General features: G+C 41.3%; 2 protein-coding genes across 2 annotated transcripts in view; one reads left to right on the top strand and one right to left on the bottom strand.

Moving 5' to 3' along the window:
* Positions 1-2,951: 2,951 nt before the first annotated feature.
* Positions 2,952-21,209, bottom strand: part of LOC138952716 (uncharacterized) — an 81,567-nt gene continuing 63,309 nt past the window's right edge. Inside the window, exon 22 of the mRNA XM_070324423.1 lies at positions 2,952-6,125. Within this exon, the coding sequence (XP_070180524.1) occupies positions 6,027-6,125 (99 nt within the window). The 3' untranslated portion in view covers positions 2,952-6,026. The remainder of the gene's footprint in view (positions 6,126-21,209) is intronic.
* Positions 8,063-9,884, top strand: LOC138952568 (uncharacterized). The gene has a single exon (XM_070324255.1). It carries the CDS (start codon positions 8,063-8,065, stop codon positions 8,927-8,929), a length of 867 nt encoding a protein of 288 aa, XP_070180356.1. The 3' UTR covers positions 8,930-9,884.

The raw sequence follows: 21,209 nt of genomic DNA, 5'->3' as shown, positions 1-21,209 counted from the left end.
ACAGACAGCTAATGGGTGTTTCTGTCTACTTTCGGTGATATACAGACCTACAGAAAAGCCACAGTGAACACAAACAGCGCTATCGTCGTGCAGCATAGTTCCCGCCGACATCAAAAGACGCAGACGACATTAGTTTCGGGATAAATGGAAAACGGCGTCCTTCGTTCTCTGTGTCCCGCGCCCCAAATCACACCCAAAACTTCGTACCAGCAGACGGATTAACACCACTTAGCTCCCCTTCCATGTCTTGCAGACGACACAGCCACAAAACTTACCCATCTTCAATCGTCTGGCGTAGATGACACGATAGCGGAGGTCCTTGTGACTGTCACCAATCCCTTACGTGTCTCGGCCAGAGAAGCAGACGACATAATTGAGACGAAGCTAGAAGCTCCGTACACACCGGAAGCGTTATTTTCGTAACTCCATTCACACTTGTCATTGATAGACGGTGATTAATATCTCGCGAGAAGATGTTTATACTCGCGGTGCTTGACAACTCGGGTTCGTGAAATACGGTATTGCTTGTACACAAATGCCTCTGGCTAACATTATTACATCGCTAGGTTAGATGTCAAGAACATGTTAAAGGCACAGTAAGCCTCCCGTAAACCATCACAGAGCTCCCCGAGCGTCTGCATACAGTACAAGCATACTTCCATTTAAACGCTCACCGAACGGGAACATCCTGGCTGCTTTCTGTCGAGCGTGAGAAATGTTCAAAGAATTTATTTTCGTGGACTTGGCCCTTTACAACAATGGCGCCTCGTTTTGGTGCTGGACGGCTGTTATGAATATCCCGGAAATCACGCCCGGACAGTAAGCCTCCCGTAAACCATCACAGATACTGTCAGGCTTTTACACACAGTACAAACACCCTTCCATTTGAACGCTCACCAAACGGGAACATCCTAGGTGCCGTACGTAAAGAGCGAGCAATTTTTACAGAATTAATTTTGCAGATTGTCTCGAACACTTTTTGGACCCATCCTGAACTCAGGTCAAAAATGAGTTACTTCCCTTAAAACTGGCGATAGCCGTGGATCGATGATTATCAGAATGTTTTTGGACCGTGGTGCGTTTTTGCGCTAGACCTAACTTTTAAAATCTAAATAATAAATTGACAGCTTGTTACACAAACATTCTTTAATCATAAAAGAATTCTTTTTTCATCAAGACAAGATCAGTGCAATTCGAAGTTGTGAAAGTTTGAAAAAAGAAAAGCCGGAAGCAGGGTCACGCAAGGGTCGTATCAGACGACGGTTTATGCGGCACATCGCCGTTCCTCTGAACAGTGAAAAGCCATCGCTAGAGTTCTTGTGAACCCCAGCCGTTTGTTTCGTGCATAAAAACGTGCTATTGTAGATAAGCTCACATCGAGTCGCATTCAAATGACTAACTGACGACTACATTGTGAAAAAGGGAAACTGGATCACACGGGTTCACAATGGCTCAGGGGTAAGATAAACCACGCAAAAATAAATTCTTTGAAAATTGTTCGCTCTTTACGGAGGGCACCTAGGATGTTCTCAATCGGTGTGTTTAAATGAAAGGGTGTTTGTACGGTGTGTAAAAGCCTGACCGTATCTGTGATGGTTTACGGGAGGCTTACTGTGCCTTTAATGTGATATCAAACGCAGCATAAAAGTATACGAAACAAATTGTAGGGCTTAGACTTTTAAGAGTAAATTACACGAATTGAAAGGGATACACATAACAGCCAGTTCACAGATCGTATGTCACATGACCAAGCTAATCTTGGTCCTATATTGTTCGGATCACTTTAAAATGGACACAAAAAGGAGTGTACTATTAATCAAGGAAGTGTTCGATATAATCTGCGTACGTTTTATTTGTTTTGTTTTTGTTTCTTTGTTTGCTTGTTTCTTTGTTTTTGGCCATAAATCATAAATGGCGTGTTTGTAGATCATTTCTGTGGAACGAACACACATGTCTTTTAATTTGTAATATACACATACATGATTGATTTAAAGCTTCAAAGGAAAAAACCCATTCCATTGTTAGTAAGGAACTGGACAACCAATTGTCTGTCGACTAAAAGTAGCGTCGAGCAATTGTCGCTTCGACAAAGTGCTGTAACTCTTCTCAGCGGGTCAATATCGAATCCCTAAAGCCTCTTTACCATTTACTTGATAACTCTACTCCACTCCGCGAGGGGGAGGGGGGGGGGGGGGGGGGGGCGAGAAAAACAAATCCTTAGTCTTCTCTCCCTCGCAGTGTGGGTGGCGCACATAAATAGTCCACGGCAGCTTTTATTCTTTCTTTCTTTCTTTCTTTCTTTCTTTCTTTAACAAAAAGACATTTAATTCAGTTAGTCGCGTAGTTAACAAATCTTTACTGCTCCCTCTTTTACTGCTTTTTTCAATCTGCGGGGCTGACATTGAGAGGGAACCAGATACACCCTGGCTGTTGCGTCAAGAAGAATGGGACCCAAGCTCATTTCCATGAGATCTAGCCTGAAGCAACGAAACGAGTAGCCCCCGGGGACAGGTGGCGGCTAAAACGTGACAATGTGATGAGCGAGCGAGAACAATGGTCGGGTGCATACCCACCCGCGTTGCTAGCTGGAGTGCAGTCCCCAAAAGGTGCTGACAGAACCGTAAACAGAGAGGGTTAGGAGAGGGAGGAGAGTAATGGAGGAGGGGGGGGGGGGTGCAGATAGAGGCAAGGGGTGGGGAAGGGGGATCGAGGGACGCGGTTTTAACGATTCTTAATATGGCGGAGGGGAATACTAGAAAGTAGACTCCCAGAAGTAGGATCGTTGGGGAGATGGATCTTGTTCCGTGCGACGTCGAGTTTTGTTTCAGTGTCGTAAAAGAGTGTGAGAGAGAGGTGGGTGGGGGGGGGGGGGGAGGGAGGGAGATAAACAGACAGACAGATAGAGCGCAACGTCTATGTGGTTGTGCTTAGAAATAATTCGAGTGACACACTTTCTTTGTTTATTGTTTGTATTTTATTTATTTCAGAAAAACACCTTTAAAATAGTAAAAAAAAAAAGCAAAACAAACTTACAAAAAGACAGCATTTATGCTGCGCGTAATAAAATATTGTGACTTCAATATATTGTAAACAAAAAAAGGACAAACCCATAGCAACACTCTTTCAAAATGGTGTGCATAAACATCTTGGCCTTTAAATAATCAGTATTCTTCTTCTTCTTCTGCGTTCAGTATTCAAAGCAAAGTGTTTATTTATCAAATATGGAGTAAACAAAACACATGTGGGTGCAAGAGTTAACATTTTCTTTTTAAAAAACATTCAAAACATAAACCACATTTTGAAATTTGAATTAACAGCATGTTACTGCAGTTATACAAAAATGCATTTTCAGAAACAAATTAAAACCGCTTTCTTTTCTTCCTTTTGGTTTGTTTTATTTGTTTTTATATATATTTTCGGTATAAAAATAAAGGCAATTACATAGGTTCATTAAACAATAAAAAAAAATTAAACAAAGCATACCCGGTTGGTGTGTTAATTTTATTTTGCAGATGCTCACTTTAATAAAAAAAAGAGTGCTGTAATAAACAGAAAAATATACATGTTCTATTTCAAACAGTTAATACCATATATATCAGAGACACGCTGTAATGCTGATAAACTCATCAAAACATATCTGTACAATACACACATATTCTTTCAAGTACCTGGCAAATTAAAAAAAACACCCAGCTGTCCTAAAACACACACCCAAATCAATCAAAAAACAGCTATACTAAAACCACCACTTATAAATGTTGCTGGTCTTTCATCATCGAAATGTATCACAGCTATGCTCAAAAGATGCATTTCAAAACTATAATCAAATCTAAAACACACGGTGTAAATATTATCACAGTACTGCATGTAAAAATGTATTTTTTAAAATTCATACATACTTCCTGATACAAAAATATGTTGACATGGTTCAGGTTAAAATTAACTGCTAAACACCAATTAAATAACAACATTAACATTACCCTGGTCCCCTTGAAGACAAACACTGGGTTAAAGCATTTGCATTCTATAAAATGGATGAACATGAATACAGAATCTACCACAGCTCTGCAGATTTTAAATATATTAATTATAATGAACGAATTCATAAGAATGAAAATGTGGTTATCAAAAATACACATGTAACAGTTCAAGAAAATATACATAATTGAGCTGCTTTTTTTTATATATTTTTTTTATCAGAGAGAAAATGTCATAGAAAAAGTTCCGATACCCAGTCATTCAACTAATCATTTGTTGATGTGCGTCTATACCAGTAGTTTTGTTAACGCTCTAGGGCATAGAGTCTCCTTCGGTCCGAGTTTAAGTAGTAAGAGTGTTTGAGTGGGTCATGAAAATCAATAATGAATAAAGAAACAAGAACATCTGTCCAATTGTTTACGTAATTGCAAGTGGTTGTGTGTGTTTTCTGTGAGATTTTGAGTAAGCGTACACGAAAACAGCCAGACATGCAGACAGCAGACTGAAAACACACACACACACACACACACACACACACACACACACACACACACACACACACACACACACACACACACACACACACACACACACACACACACACGTTCGTACGCAAGTTCGCTTGCTCCCATGCACTATGAACTGTGGTAATAGTTGTGTTCGTCTCTGATGAAGATTGCTCAAATATTAACAGAACATGAAAGTTCACATGTTCACAAAACAGTTGAGACAGTGGTGGTATTTTGCAGACACAGTCGTCACAATGCTAACAAACTCTATCACATCATCATATGCCATTCGTTTTGAGACAAAGTCCTCAAAATGCTACAACCCTCCTACACCATCATGTCTTACATTTGGCAACATAGACCTCACATTATGTTGTAAAAAAGCTACCATTTGTTCTTAAACATTTCAAGAAGAGACACAGTCTTTAAAATATACAAACGCTTGCAACGTCGCAATCAATTATCATTAGTGTAGAGACAACAATGTCCTTAAAACAGTACAACTCCCTAAAAATCTGTCAGTCATTCTTTTTATGACAAGATTCATCAATATGTATAAAAAATAAAAAATAAATTAAAAAAAAAGACAAACACCTGTTATTTTATACACAGACAGTCTTCAAAATATTACAAGACTCTTCCACTTACAAAACAGTTTACCCCATTATGTAGGACATAGTCCTTTCAATGTTACAAGCTGCTACTTGTTCAACAACAGACAGACGTCTACTGTTAAAGGTACGGGATTTCGCACGGGTTGAGAGCACCCTTCAACTTAAACGCATGCCCAAAAACCTGGACGATTCCTGTGCAGAGTTGTTCTTTTAATTTGTCAAATTAATGTTGTCAGTGACATCCATACAAAGCTACTTATTTATTTTGCACAACAACAACAACAAACGACCACTCTGCATATAACACAGCCACACTATTGACTTTTGCTATGGGTCCAAGTGGAAGAATTCAGAGATATACCATGCTAAGGCCGGAACAGATCTTTGACGGTTTGTTTGTTTGTTTGTTTGCTTAACGCCCAGCCGACCACGAAGGGCCATATCAGGGCAGTGTTGCTTTGACATAATAACGTGCGCCACACACAAGACAGAAGTCGCAGCACAGGCTTCATGTCTCACCCAGTCACATTATTCTGACACCGGACCAACCATGCAGTCCTAGCACTAACCCCATAATGCCAGACGCCAGGCGGAGCAGCCACTAGATTGCCAATTTTAAAGTCTTAGGTATCGGCCGGCAGGCTAGGGCGGACGCCTTACCACTAGGCCACCGTGCCGGTATCTTTGACGGTAAGCATGCGTAATCGCATGTACTGTGAGAATGACGATGCCTTTAAAAACTGCTATATTGCTTCGGAGGGGGAGAAAAATAACACAACCCTGTCTGCGTCTCGTTGAGACACAAACCACGTGAGATATCGTCGTTGAAGCAAATATATTCCACAGCTCTTCTACAGCTACGCTCTTGGTGTAGAAGTAGAATATTTTTCGTTGAAGTGTCAGCGGTCCCAGTGTCAGAGCCAGTTTAGAAGACAGAGGAGAGGCTGGTAGTCTTGTCAGTGTGCAGATCCCAGATCCTCACCGAGCCATCGTCACTGCAGCTTACGAAGCGACGATCCGACACCTGCTCACACACACAACATCTTAAACGTTATGTAACCCCATGTGTGGTGCACAAAAACAACAAGTCGCGTAAGGCGAAAATACAACATTTAGTCAAGCTGTTGAACTCACAGAATAAAACTGAACCCACTGCATTTTTTCACCAAGACCGTACACTCGTAGCACCGCCAGTCCACCGCTCCTGGCAAAGGCAGTGAAATTGACAAGCCAGAATAATGCGGTTGTGCTTGCGCTGAGCAGGATAGCACGCTATTCTGTAGCTCTATTCTTTTTAACTTTCTGAGTTTGTTTTTGAACCAATATAACATATCTATATATTTTTAGAATCAGGAACCGACAAGGAAGAAGATGAAATTGTTTGTAAATCGATTTCGGAAATTTAATTTTAATAATAGTTTTCATATTTTTAATTTTCTGATTGTTTTTAAACCGAAAATAACATATTTATATGTTTTTGGAATCAGAAAATGATGAAGAATAAGATGACAATATTTTATGAATCGTTTTATAAAAGAATATTTTTAATTACACTTTTCAGATTTGAATGACCAAACTCATTCATTAATTTCGAAGCCTCTATTTCCCCACCATTTTACCCTCCATTTTTATTTGAAGAATCTATAAAAAAAAATAAAAAATAAAATTAAATTTAAAAAGGAAAAGAAACAAAGGAACGTCCAGGCACTTAATTTGGCATCAGAAAGTCTAGACTAACATCTAAAGCCATCAAACAAAACCAACCAACTTCAACGCATGGGTGCAGATCAGGCCAAAAACTTCCACCAGGACGGAAGGGAAACCCGAGAGTGTGGGTAACATCCCACAACACCTTATCCCACAACAGCAACACCACCACGAGCCAGCAACGACACAGCCTGCACACCTGGCCACCATCAAAGGAATTTTCACCTGAACCGAACACTGGTTTTCCCGTGGTTTACCTCCACCACAGGCCTGCCTTATCACCTTGGCCAACTCGGCATTTTCCATCCAATCGCTTCAAAACAGACGGACCGTCGGAAATGTGCTGTGTCTTCATTTGTCGTAGATGTATCTTTTTTCGTAATTGAGTCTTTAGAGATCCTTGTTCATGTCTTCCTCGAATCCTTGTCCTTGTCACGATCACACCGTTGGCCCCTCATCGCCCGTTCCTCGCGGTGACATCGCTGGATCCTCATCGCCTGTTCCTTTATAGTTCAGGGTAACTTCCTTTCCGAGTAAACCATCGTAAAGACCACAGATCCATTCACGCTTTGTCATGCGTTACTCGGACAACAGCCAATCGTGCTTTCTACGATGAATGGATTTTTGTTTTTGTTTTTTGTTCTTGAAGTAATTTCGCAGAATTACACCTATCTCAACGTTTATTCTCCCATGTGCACAACTGATGACAATTGAAAGACACCCTGGGAAAACTGTTGATAAAAATATTCAACGTCAAGGACGAACTTATCCGTTCTCGGTCAAGGTCGCAATGGCGGTTGGTTGAACGGAGCTCGATGACTGTGAGGATTTTCGTTAAACTACAGTGCAAGGGAAGCAGTATGGACTCTGATATTGTGCACATCTAAACGTTCTACACATGTGGTCAATTCTCAGTGACTTTTGACATGATGCAAGTGAGTGTTCTTTGTCTAAAATCGAATTGAAGTTTAACTGATTCGGGTCAAGAATGAACTGTCATGTTCAGATTAGATATTGCTCGTGCAATGTAACAGACCACTGCACGCTTCACGCTTTTCATTGACAACAGTGTGGCCTACTGACCTATTGACCAATTGCTAAACAACATTCACGCTCGTACGTGTCACGGAGTCACGGTTTTCAGTCGCCAGCTGTGGACAATACCCTTGCAACACTCTTGCAGTGTCACAGTGGCGTCTGCTGTTAACATTTTCTTTTGAAAACATTACCTGAATATCTGTACGATCCTTCTCTATGTCGACACCGGACCGCGACCGCGAGACAGCCAAACGACCTGCTGTATCTCCTCTATCTGACGACGGCGAGGCAAAGCGACCTTGTGATAGCTTCATGTCTGATTCAGACCCAGAAACCACAATCATTAACCCTACGTACTTGAACAGCACTGCATTGGACGCCCCCATACAACCACCAGATATGTCCAACCTAAAAGAACAGCTCAAGAATGCACTTATTGATCCGGAACTGATAGAACTCTTATCCAAGGCCCTGGCGGTTGAGGTCAGGAAGGAGATAGCCGACCTCCGGGTCATATTAGCGGCCAAGGACAAGGAGATCATTCAGCTGAGGGAGCAGTTCGACGACCTCGAGCAGTATAGCCGACGTAACTGCATTAGGATCAGTCCAATCCCTGAGCTCGAGTCCGAGAATACAGACAACATCGTCAAGATTGTGGCGAAAAGCATTGGAGTCGACCTGAAGGACGTGGACATCGACCGGAGTCACCGCGTCGGGAGGAAACCTGCCCCTGGCCAGCCCTCCCAGCGCCCCATCATCGTCAAGCTGACGTCTTACCGCAGCAAGGTGACCCTGATGATGGCCCGGAGGAACCTGCGCGACGTGGACTCCAGCAAGCTCTTCCCAGACGCCAGCTGGCCCGCGCTCCCTTCCCGCGACGCCAGGGGGGCCCGAGGCGCGCCGAAGATCTTCATCAACGATGATCTTACCAAGACGCGCGCCGCCGTGGCCAGTAAAGCTCGCCAGTTGAAAGTGAGCAAGTCGCTGGACGACACTTGGTGCAGAGACGGAGTCGTCTTTGTGAAGAAACACAACACAGTAAACCGCATCACAACCATGCGCGAACTGGAAGCCTTGGTGTAGTGCCAGCCTTTGTGCCAGTCCTCTCCTTCACTAACTGTACGGTCACGTCACAATTCATCTAAGTGAGTGTGTGTGTGTGTGTGTGTGTGTGTGTGTATGTGTGTATGTGTGTGTGTGTGCGCGTGTGTGCGTATGTGCGTGCGCGTGTATGCGTGTGTGTGTGAGTGTGTGTGCAGGGAAATGAAGAATACAACACATAAAGAGACAAATACTGAACTTTAGGTCGCATATTTTTTTTCTTCTAGGTGAACATCTTGCCACAATCAGATCATTTCTCATAGTCAACGTGCATGTGCCTATGAATCATACCTATAACCCCTCCCCCACTGCCCTCACCTGCCCAGGTCAGTGTATAGAGCGTGCATTCTCCACTCTGACCACGCGTTAGTACGTGCCACTGTGCCAAGAAACTGAACTGACACCAGTCTTGCTTTATGGTATATGCGCACTCCAGACATCGGAACTGATGATACAGTATGTGTACGTGCGCTGTGTGCGAGCGGATACGTGTGTGTGTTTGTGAGGGTGTGTGAGTGCCAGCGTGTGTACGTTTGTGTGTGTTTGTGAGGGTGGAGTGTGTGTGCGCGCACGCGCGTGTTGTGTGCGAGTGCGTGTGTGTGTGTGTGTGTGTGCGAATGAGTGTGTATGTGCATGATGTGAACGACCGGGGACACCCGTCGTGTTTCGACGCATGCCTGTGTGCGAATCTCTTCATTGCTTTCAATGCACTGTTAACATGTAATGTATCCAAAGCTTTGCCAACATCGTTGTAATACAAGTATATATAGTCTTATAGTGAATGCATGTACTTTTGTTTATATGTCTTCACCCCTGTCATGCTCGCTTCGATTTATCTTCTCATTTTTCATGATCGTATAGGCTACATCAACTAAACTTACTTACACCACGTCGTCCAACTCTTGTGTTCATAATTTAATACTCAAATGTACATAGCTGTGCCAAATTCAATGCTACTCACAATTCACCCTGCTGTATAACACATGCAATATTGTGTATTTGACGTAGAATGTCTTCACAGCCATTCGTGTGACCTATTCACTTACCTGATAATTCTATCACCATCGTATCCATTTACTCTACTTTGTCTGAAAACCGACTTATTCTTTATTCTTTCCTCTTCTCCTTCTTAATTGTGTTTTGTATAAAGTCATAAGTTGTCCTGTGATCGTACTTCATTGTTGCTGTTCTCCTTTCTGTTGGTTCTTTGCGAGTTTTCTTTATTGTTTATATTTACTTCTTTTCTTGTTTTTCTTTTAAAGTTGCTTTTTCACATAGACATATCGCTCTGTTCCAATTTATACACTGAACGTAATCCTAAAAATGTCATTCCTACTTAGAACTTCGATATTTCTGCTCTGTTCACTCAACTGTCCTCTTTCTCCTTTCCTGATAGAGACATTTCCTTCTCCGTCCAAGAGTGTGCTTCTTCCGAGAGACCAGTGTAAACGATCGCCACCGCTTCTGGCCCCGTCTCCTTTTGTGTTCCTTAGCGAAACTGTGACATAATGTTTGTATCACTAGCTTGTTACAGGGCCAGAATCGGGGGTTATCACTCAATAGCGGTCGGCCTGTCCAATAGAAAATTGGACTTTTTGAATATTTCAAATATTCACTCTTTTCTCGCATTGCTTTTTATGGGCAAAGAAGGCTGTCCTCTTGCGTTGTTACTCCATTGTTTATCTAACCAAACATTCTTTAAATCGCATCTACTCGGTCGAAAGGCAGCCCCATCCAAGAATGTGACACAACAAGCCGAATCTATTAAACCACGTAATCAACTTACCCACATTGCACCAGTTAGCGTATCCCTTTCCTATATAATACTTATTAACCTTGCCAGCTATCTGATCTGCCTTGCTGGCGACATTCACCCGAACCCTGGACCGCCACGAACTAAGAAACCTAGCGAGCTATCTGTTATACACATCAATGCTAGAAGTATCAGAAACAAATTAGATATAATAGAAACAGAGACTAGTACCCACGATATTATAACGATCTCAGAGACATGGCTTTCGGAGACCACTTCTAACTACGACATTCATCTTAACGGTTATCACCCCCCAATTCGTAAAGACAGACCTAACGACCCCCACGGCGGGGTAGCAGTATACGTGAAAAACAGTCTTGTGTGCAAACCAAGGCATGACCTTCTGATCCCCCAGCTTGAGGCCGTATGGGTTGAAACTAGATTAAACCAGGATACGCTGTTAATAGGTACATTTTATAGGCCGCCTAACTCTAATGTAGAATACTGGAAACTCATCGATCAGTCAATTAAAAATGTCGCCGCTTCAGAGCATATGTTTATTATTCTTGGTGATTTCAATTCAGATTTTACAAACAACCCGTCGCAGCATCTTCTTGATATTATCACTTTAAACAGTCTACAACAACTAGTTACACTTCCGACCCGCGTTACAGAAACAACATCGTCATGCATTGACCTTATTCTTACCTCGAGTGTAGACATCGTGCAAAGCATTAACGTTCTACCCCCTATTTGCAGCGACCATTCTGTGCCATGTGCGACAATCAAGAAACACATACATAAAACTCCTGCATCTAAAAGAACAATATTTAACTATTCCAAATTAAACAAAGAAAAATTCCTTATCGAATTGAGGAAAATCGACTGGATGAACATTGCAACGCTACACACTGTCAACGAAGCTGCCAGGTCATTTTCCGAAAAGCTGTTAACTGTCGCAAGACTATGCATGCCAGTAAAGACAATAACTGTTCGCGATCAAGACGCACCATGGATGACAGAGGAAATTATAAAACTACGCGACAAAAAAAGATCAGTTCATGATACAGCAGTGCGACTAAACACACCTGAGGCCTGGGAACACTTTCGTATGACTCGCAATAATTATACTGACACAATTCGTAATCGGAAATTAGAATATATAAAAGAATTAGACAAAAAAGTATCCAGTGGAGATAACTTTGGCACTAAAAATTGGTGGAAACTAGTTAAATCATTCTTATCAAAGGAAGGATCAAACCCCAATGAAATTCCTCCTTTGACGTCAAACGGAACAACCTACTATACTAACCTAGAAAAAGCAAACTTGTTCAACGACTTCTTTATCCAACAGTCCATTGTCGAAGACGATATGTCAGACATTCCTGAAGTACCAAGGCTTCCTTGCAGAATAAACAATCTCACACTTTCAGTCGAAGAAGTTAAAAATACGATTAACAAACTAGACAAAACAAAAGCAGTCGGTCCAGACGAAATCCACAATCGAATTTTAATTGAGAGCTGCGAAGTGATTTGTGACAGCCTAACTGCACTGTTTAATCGGTCTTTACATGAAGGACTTTTTCCGTCAGTTTGGAAAATAGCCCACGTTTCACCAGTTCATAAAAAGGGGAACAAAGATACATGTAGTAATTATCGTCCAATCTCCCTCCTAAGCTGTGTTGGCAAAACACTAGAGAAATGTATACAAATTCATGTCTTTGACTACTTAACACAAAACAATATCATTACAGAGTCGCAGTCCGGTTTCATCCCTGGAGACTCAACTGTTTACCAGCTTCTTACAATATACAATGACATATGCAAATCACTCGATAATAGAATAACTACCCAAGCAATCTTCTTTGATATATCCAAAGCATTCGATAGAGTTTGGCACCGGGGCTTATTGCATAAACTCGAAGCCGCTGGAATTAATGGGCCATTATTAAACTGGTTTACAGACTACCTAACAGATCGAAAGCAAGCAGTTGTATTAAAAGGCAGTAAATCAACTTATCTTCCAGTAGTAGCGGGAGTTCCTCAAGGTTCAGTGCTTGGACCCTTGCTCTTCCTAATTTATGTAAACGACATTGTACGTGATCGTAAACCTGTACGTCCCTTCCAGATCGCTGCGCTCTGCCGCTGACACTCGAATGTTCCGAATTCCAACAACAACAAAAAGAAAAGTACATGGACAACGCGCATTTTCATTTGCTGCTGTTAAAACATGGAACTCCCTTCCTTATTCTGTCAGACATAGTCCATCCTATTCTTCTTTTAGATCAAATCTGAAAACGCACCTGTTCACACAGCATTTTCTAGACTAACCAGTAACTCCCAAACTGTCTGGTGACCCCTGCAGCAGCCAGTGATCTGGAAATCGTGTGCTGCTACTTTTTTCTCTTTTCCTTGTGCAAACTACAAATCGGTTTATCTAGTCAGATAAATGGATGTGCATAAGCACGAGCTTGGTTTTGTGATTATATCTGCGGCTTTTTTGTGTGTACGCCATGTATGCAGATTGTGTAGGTATATTAGTATTCATGTGTGAGTGCATGTGTATGTGTTGTATGTATGTGTGTGCGCCTGTCTGTATGCGTGTGTGTGTGTTTGTGTGCGTGTGTGTGTGTGTGTGTGTGTGAACGTGTGTCTGTGTGTCTGTGTGTATCTGTGAATGTGTGTGGTCATAGCATGTGTGTGTGTATGCGCACGCGTATGTGCGTGCGCACGCGTGTGTTTGTTTGCGACTGCATGGATTTAAACGATGAATTTGCTTTTGTACTCCTGTTCTTTTTGTGTATTAATGCTGTATTTTGGTTTTGTACATGTGTATAGCAATGTCATTGTAAAGCGCTTAGAGCTTCTAGGTAAGCGCTCTATAAGTTTCCATTATTATTATTATTATTATTATATAGAATCTACGATTAAGCTTTTTGCTGACGACACTAGCATGTACTTGTCTTTAGCCAATCACAACATCCGTGCCGAAATTTTAAACTCAGATCTTGAAAAAATTGTAAATTGGGCAGAAACATGGAAGGTAGCATTTAACCATGCAAAAACTGAATTGGTGAACTTTTGTACACAAAGAACCCCTGATATCGCAGATCTAAACTTTGGCAATACCATCCTTGAAAGTTCCCAAAATCACAAACACTTAGGAATAATAATACAAAACAACTGTAAATGGGATGAACATATAAAATCTCTTGTTGCAAAGTGCAGAACTCTCGTAGCTTGCTTGCGTACATACAAATATAGACTGAGCCGAAAATCATTGGAAATTATGTATAAATCCTTCATTCTACCACACTTTGATTATTGCGACATAATATGGGACAATTGTAGCAAAACCCTAACAGATGAACTCGAACAGTTAAACCTAGATGCAATACGAACAATCATCGGAGCTGTCCGCGGAACCAGTCACTTTAAGCTTTACGGAGAATCTGGACTCCAATCATTATCTGAAAGGCGTAACCGTCATAAACTAACAATGTTCCATAAAATTACTCACAACAAGACCCCCCCATACCTACAAGCAGCACTCCCACCTCTCGTAGCAGCCAACAACCCCTACCACAGACGCCGCCCCTTAGAACGAAGTATACCCCCACATCGAACAGAAACGTACAAAACATCCTTTTTTCCTTCGACAACAGTACTCTGGAACCAACTACCTGAACAAATACAGTTAACCGACTCCCTCGGGGAATTTAAACATTACTTAACAAAAGACGACACACAAATTCCCGTTTACTTCTACAGTGGCAGTCGACAAACACAAATAATCCACACAAAAATGAGACTTAATATCAGCGATCTAAAGAAAGACTTAGTCGAGCGACACCTTGCGGAAAATAGCGTATGCGACTGTGGTGATGGAACAGAAACTGCAACACACTTCTTACTAGAATGCCGTTTACACTTAGCTGCAAGAAACAACACAATCAACAAACTAACCAACAACTTCATACACACAGATATTCTACTTCATGGAAACCCCTCCTTGCAAACAAAAATTAACAAAAAAATCTTTTTAACAGTGCAGGAATTTATTGGACAGTCCGGCCGTTTCGAACAGATAAACATGTAAAGTGAAAACAAAATCGATACGTCTACTCGTCTCTCTCTCTCTCTCTCTCTCTCTCTCTCTTTCTCTCTCTCTCTCTCTCTTTCTCCCTCTCTCTCTCTCTCTCTCCCTCTCTCTCTCTCTCTCTCTCTCTCTCTCTCTCTCTCTCTCTCTCTCTCTCACTCTCCCCCTCTCTCTCACTTTCCCCCTCCCTCCCTCCCTCTCTCCCTCCCTATCTCTTACTCGCTAACACCATCAATATTATGTATGTATTCTAAAACTGATTTTTGTTTTGATGTACAATTTTCATTCAATTTTCTTTTCATGTTTACTTGCTTTTCATTTAAACTGTACCCTCCCCAATCACATAATTCACCTCCCCCTCCTTCCTTCCTTTACTGTCTTTCTTTATCATCATTATGCAACGTTCATTACGTTATTAATAGATTTGGTTTATTGAGACAAATTTTTCAGCCGTTACCGCCTTATGTTGTACTGTCATGCAGGAACACCACTATAAGCTTCTAGCTTGTTGCTGTTTCTGTGAACTTTGTATACATGTCATGATTGTAACCTTTGTTAAAATAAACTTATGTTTAAACCAACTTATCTTATACAGACATATTTGAAACACAATGCACGTGCATGATCCTTCCACACCAACCGCCTACGCCTTTCTCCTCCCCCTCTCCCTCCCTCTTTTGGTCTATAAATAACACACTTTTTATGAATGAACAGACGCAGCAAGGCGTTTCATAGTAAACTAGCTGTCAACAGCATACAAGGCGTACGCCTATATTATTGGGAAGCTGCCTACGTGGGTCAAAGACAGACGAGCACCTTCTGGTCTTCCGTTCTACCCGTGTCCACCTGTACACACCTGTATAGCTTGTAGCAAACTCACCCCTGATGCCAAAGCTCCGCAGGTAACGATGCTATCAGGTGGGTAAGAACAACATACAGCCGTTCCTCCCTTGTGTTTTCGTCAGAACTTAGCTGGCCAGAAATAAAGTTCCTATACGCTTTCCCCTAAGTCAGTAAGTTTTTGTGTGTTTTTTGTTTTTCTTACGTCTTGCTTTTCGACGCAACCCAAATGTGTTCGACTGTGTTACGACAAACAGCAACAGATTTAATCAGTTTTGTCCCTTCTCAACGCCCTCCCATCGTTTGTTCGAAAAGAAAAACGACTAAATTAAACGTTTTTCCTGTTGTGAAGGAGAACCCGCTATCAACGCTGATTTGTTTGGAACTGGCCCTTATTCCTGAGTGCCGGCTCACAGTGTGCACCGCACAATAACTCGTGTCTTTATTTGTGTTTGTTTGAGTGTTTGTTTGTTTAATTGTTTGTTTGTTGATTTTTGGATACAAAAAGAAAGGGAGAAAAAAACCAGAAGAACAACAGACGCTGACACCTTGCATTTATTAACCCGAAAACCGCTATAAACTTGAAACGAACCATCTATAATATATTATAACGTTACGCGCAATATCAATGTCGAAAAAGAATCTTAGGTCACTCGAAGAAAAACAAGGCGTAAGGCAAAATTACTACATTTAGTCAAGCTGTCGAACTCACGGGATGAAACTGAACGCACTGTATTTTTTCACCAAGACAGTACAGCTTCGTCAATCCCCGCGTGAAGGAAATCGCTCACCTCCCACGTGCAAAACGTAGTGATATTGACACGCCAGATTAGCGCGGTAGCTTATTGTGCTAAGCAGGAAAGCGCTTTTCTGTATTCTTGTTAACTTTCTGAGCTTGTTTTGAATACAACCTATCATATCTATATGTTTTTGGAATCAGGAAATGATAAAGAATAAGATGAAATCATTTTTGGATCGATTTCTGAAATTTTAATCGTAAGACTAATTAATCTATTTTGTGATCACATTTTAAGAGTAAACATAACATATGTATATATTTTTAGATTCAGAATGTGATGAAGAATACGATGCAATCAATTTTAAATCTGTTTGCGAAAAATCGATTTTAATGACAACTTTAATTAGCAAACTTATTAATTAATTTTTAAGCCTCCAAGCTGAAATGCAATACCAAAGTCCGGGCTTCGTCGAAGATTACTTGACCAAAATTTCAACCAATTTGGTTGAAAAATGAGAGCGTGACAGTGCCGCCTCAACTTTCACGAAAAGTCGGATATGACGTCATCAAAGACATTTATAAAAAAAACAAGTCGCGTAAGGCGAAAATACAATATTTAGTCAAGTAGCTGAGGCTCACAGAATGAAACTGAACGCAACGCAACGCAGCAAGACCGTATACTCGTAGCATCGTCACTCCACCCGTGGCAAAGGCAGTGCCCGTGGAATTGACAAGAAGAGCGGGATATTCGTTGCGCTGAGAAGGATAGCACGCTTTTCTGTACCTCTCTTCGTTTTAACTTTCTGAGCGTGTTTTTAATCCAAACATATCATATCTATATGTTTTTGGAATCAGGAACCGACAAGGAATAAGATGAAAGTGTTTTTAAAACGATTTCGAAAAAAAAATGTTGATAATAATTTTTATATATTTAATTTTCAGAGCTTGTTTTTAATCCGAATATAACATATTTATATGTTTTTGGAATCAGCAAATGATGGAGAATAAGATAAACGTAAATTTGGATCGTTTTATAAATTTTTAATTTTTTTTACAATTTTCCGATTTTTAATGACCAAAGTCATTAATTAATTTTTAAGCCACCAAGCTGAAATGCAATACCGAACCCCGGGCTTCGTCGAAGATTACTTGACCAAAATTTCAACCAATTTGGTTGAAAAATGAGGGCGTGACAGTGCCGCCTCAACTTTCACGAAAAGCCGGATATGACGTCATCAAAGACATTTATCAAAAAAATGAGAAAAACGTTCGGGGATTTCATACCCAGGAACTCTCATGTCAAATTTCATAAAGATCGGTCCAGTAGTTTAGTCTGAATCGCTCTACACACACACACACACACACACACGCACAGACAGACAGACACACATACACCATACCCTCGTTTCGATTCCCCCTCGATGTTAAAATATTTAGTCAAAACTTGACTAAATATAAAAATGAAAAAAACGTCTGGAGATACCATACTCAGGATCTCTCATGTCAAGTTTCATGAAGATCGGTCCAGTAGTTTTCTCTGAATCGCTCTACACACACACACACACACACACACACACACATACACTACGACCCTCGTCTCGATTCCCCCCTCTACGTTAAAACATTTAGTCAAAACGTGACTAAATGTAAAAACTACTAAAAATGCTGGCCGTATTTATTATAGTAATCTTTTGATAATTTTAATTTATCCAAAATGACAGGTTCAATGACCCGGACACTGAGTGATCGACGCTTGTCCTGTTCGTCAATATCCTGTCTTACACGACTCCAGAATGTAGATATACAAAGTGACCATTGACCAGGTTAGAAGGGCAGGCGGGGTAGGGTAGTTAGGGGGACTGCAATGCAAAAGTACGCTGTCCAGGTTACCCAAAACAAACCGAAAATGATACATTTTTGCTGAGCACACAAACGAGCAACTCAACCCACAAATAATTCAAAGGCTTTATCAAGCGGTATAGGCCGCCGGAAAACAGCAAGCTGAGCTTGACTCCAGTGGGGGCCATCACAGACCGTGAAGGCAATAGAGACCACTGGTAATTCCACGTGCCTTCATATCGTTTAGAAATGTAAACAGGTTATGTCGACGTGGTTGTGATTGCAATGTACTGCAATGCTGTTCCCAGCCTAAAGCCTGTCCTTAACTGGGCGAAGTCGACTACGCGAAGTATACTCAGCGAAGCTGACCGCACGAAGCTTTGGCACTGAGTTTTCGGTAATACGATTTCGCGAAGTCTTCGCGAAGTCGACTTCAGGCTCAATTAAGGACAGGCTTAAGAGGCAAAAGATCAGTTGGATCCGATTGAAAATAGGCATTGGTCCTAATGTCATGACTTTGGCCGCTTGGCAGGAAGAGGGATGGTCAGAAGACCTCCTACACGTCAAAACTATCGGAGGTCGACAGGTCAGGGGTCAGACCTGCAAGGTCGTTTTCTTCACTACGACACATCCGATAATCTTGTGCTGCACAATTTTATGCAGAGCATCTATTTATAAATCGTGTCTTTTGTCTCTTTCTATAATCTACGATGAACTGCTTTTCTTCAAGTAATTCTTTTAAGTAGTAATCTCTCCAACAAACCAGAAGCAGATAAAAGAAAAAGCTTGCATATTATTGCTCTGACGAATGTCTTTTTCACAAAATTGTTTGATGTACGCAACTCTTTTCTTTTAAGCAGAACTACATCCGAAACATCACTGACATCTGTGATAGTTTGCAGCATGGTTTGCGGGACAAGAAATATATATCTTATAGAGCGACCTCGAACAGCAAATGTTTCCCGCGTATGGTATGGCAGTGGTCTCTATCGCCTTAACGACAGGACCAAACGACGCCTAATGAATTGAACCTTATGCTCGCTGCAAACGGCACTCACCCGCTCCATGATTAAGATAACCCGGGGCCCACAGGGGCCTCCCAAGGCCCGCAACTCCTGTGCTAGGGGAGGTAATCTAACCGTGTCTGTATGCCTGGCTGCGGATGAGAGGATCCGCGGGGAGCAAGAGGTAGGGATGATAATGCAATCTTCAGACATACTGTATGAGAACGTGTGCGGGTTTTTTATTTTTTATTTTCATATACGATAGGGGGGAGGAGGGATAAGATATGGCAGGTGAGACTTGAGTTAAACGCTGGTACGGTGGTCCCGGCGTAGTTTATGTGTACGGCATATTTACCTAAGTACTTATGTTTATGGTGGTCTTTATTGCCTTTATTTACTTATTTATTCATTCATCTTTCTTTGCTTTACATTCTTTTTTTTAAATTTTGTTATAAACAATGGCCCTACATTTTATATTTCTTTCTATATTTATTACTTTTTTCGTTAGTTAGTTAGTGTTTAACAATTTTTTTAATTAGTTATTGATTGGATTTTATAACCTCTCAATGAATGTTTCGAATCGCCAGCTTTTTCTTTATGACAAAATACAAAGCTACCGCCTATGTTCCTTCGGTAATCGTTAAGTGAAGTACATGTAGTCTGATGAATCGTCATCCATACGGATTTTTTTTTTTTAAAGCATGCAATATTTCTCACTCATGCAGTATTTGGTTTACCTATAATATGCAACGACTGAAAGTAAATTGAAGAAGGTAGAGAGATTTTCACACAAAAATGGCCTAAGAAAGATGAAAACTTAAAGTAGGCAAGGAGGTTACTAAATTAACATTTCGATTTACCTTCATTTCTTGTGACAGAATTCCACAATGTTCCTTTGGCAAATCACCAAAAAATAAAGATACAAACTGGAGAGGGCAGAGAGGTTCTATATCAAAAATCGTTTACCCTTCTTTATGGTGTGTATTTTTTCAACTTGTTCAATCTGCTAATCACCCTCATCCCCCCCCCCCTACACCCCCCCCCCCCACCCCACCCAAAAAAAGTAGAAAACAAATGCTGAAGATGAAAACTTAAAAGAAGGCACAGAGGTGAATGTAACACACTTTCGTTTATTCTTCATTTCTCGATACAACCTACGACAGTTTTTTTAAGTACAATATTCCAGTTTTCAATCGGCCAATCACCAAAACTAGATAAACTGAAGGTGAACAATTCACTCGCAAGAGCTAGGGCACTGAGGTCATCAAGTCAGGAAGCTCAGACAGGACCATACAAAGAAGCCTCTGCATCACATACCCAGCATTGTTCTAGCATTGACAAAGGTATAATAACCTGCAAGTTTATGGGCCTTGCAGGGGATGTCTGCTTTGCAACTAACGCCTGCGGGTGAGGGGCAGCAGCAGCTGGGGATGACACAGAGAGCTCGTAAAGCGTCGTGAAACAACCAGCCCATTTTATGTCATTGCACCGAAATAGGGCTCCTCTAATCAACAACCTATCATCGGCAGGGTTCCGACCGGTTTTGAGCAGCACTAGTTTGCAGAGTGCGTTGACTTTCACGTCGTATACTAGCTACCATGGCGGCCATCTTCTGTGGAACATGTGGACACTGCCTAGCTGATGGGGTCAGTCAGTCCTCCAAAATCAGGCTTGCAGTATTAAGATTCGTTAATAATTGTAAATTATGTTCTCGACCGTTCTTGTGTCAAAGTTGTGCCCCGTGACTTCGCAGTCTCGTAAAACTCTTGTTTTAAAACGAAAAAAGGTTTCTTCCAAGTGCATGATGGGCTCCAACGGATTGGATATAGAGATCAAGAGCGCTATTCGAAGTCCTCGACCCTCCTATTCCCCTCACCTCCAACCACCACTAAAATGTCGAGATCGTAACGAAACGCATTGATTTGTACAATTGAATTAGTTCGTCAACTTGCTGACCTGGACAATTGGTTCGACCTCAGCCTTGACCG

This window comes from Littorina saxatilis, linkage group LG17 (assembly GCF_037325665.1).
Source record: "Littorina saxatilis isolate snail1 linkage group LG17, US_GU_Lsax_2.0, whole genome shotgun sequence".
NCBI lineage: Eukaryota > Metazoa > Mollusca > Gastropoda > Littorinimorpha > Littorinidae > Littorina > Littorina saxatilis.
This window is presented reverse-complemented; position numbering and strand designations above follow the sequence as displayed.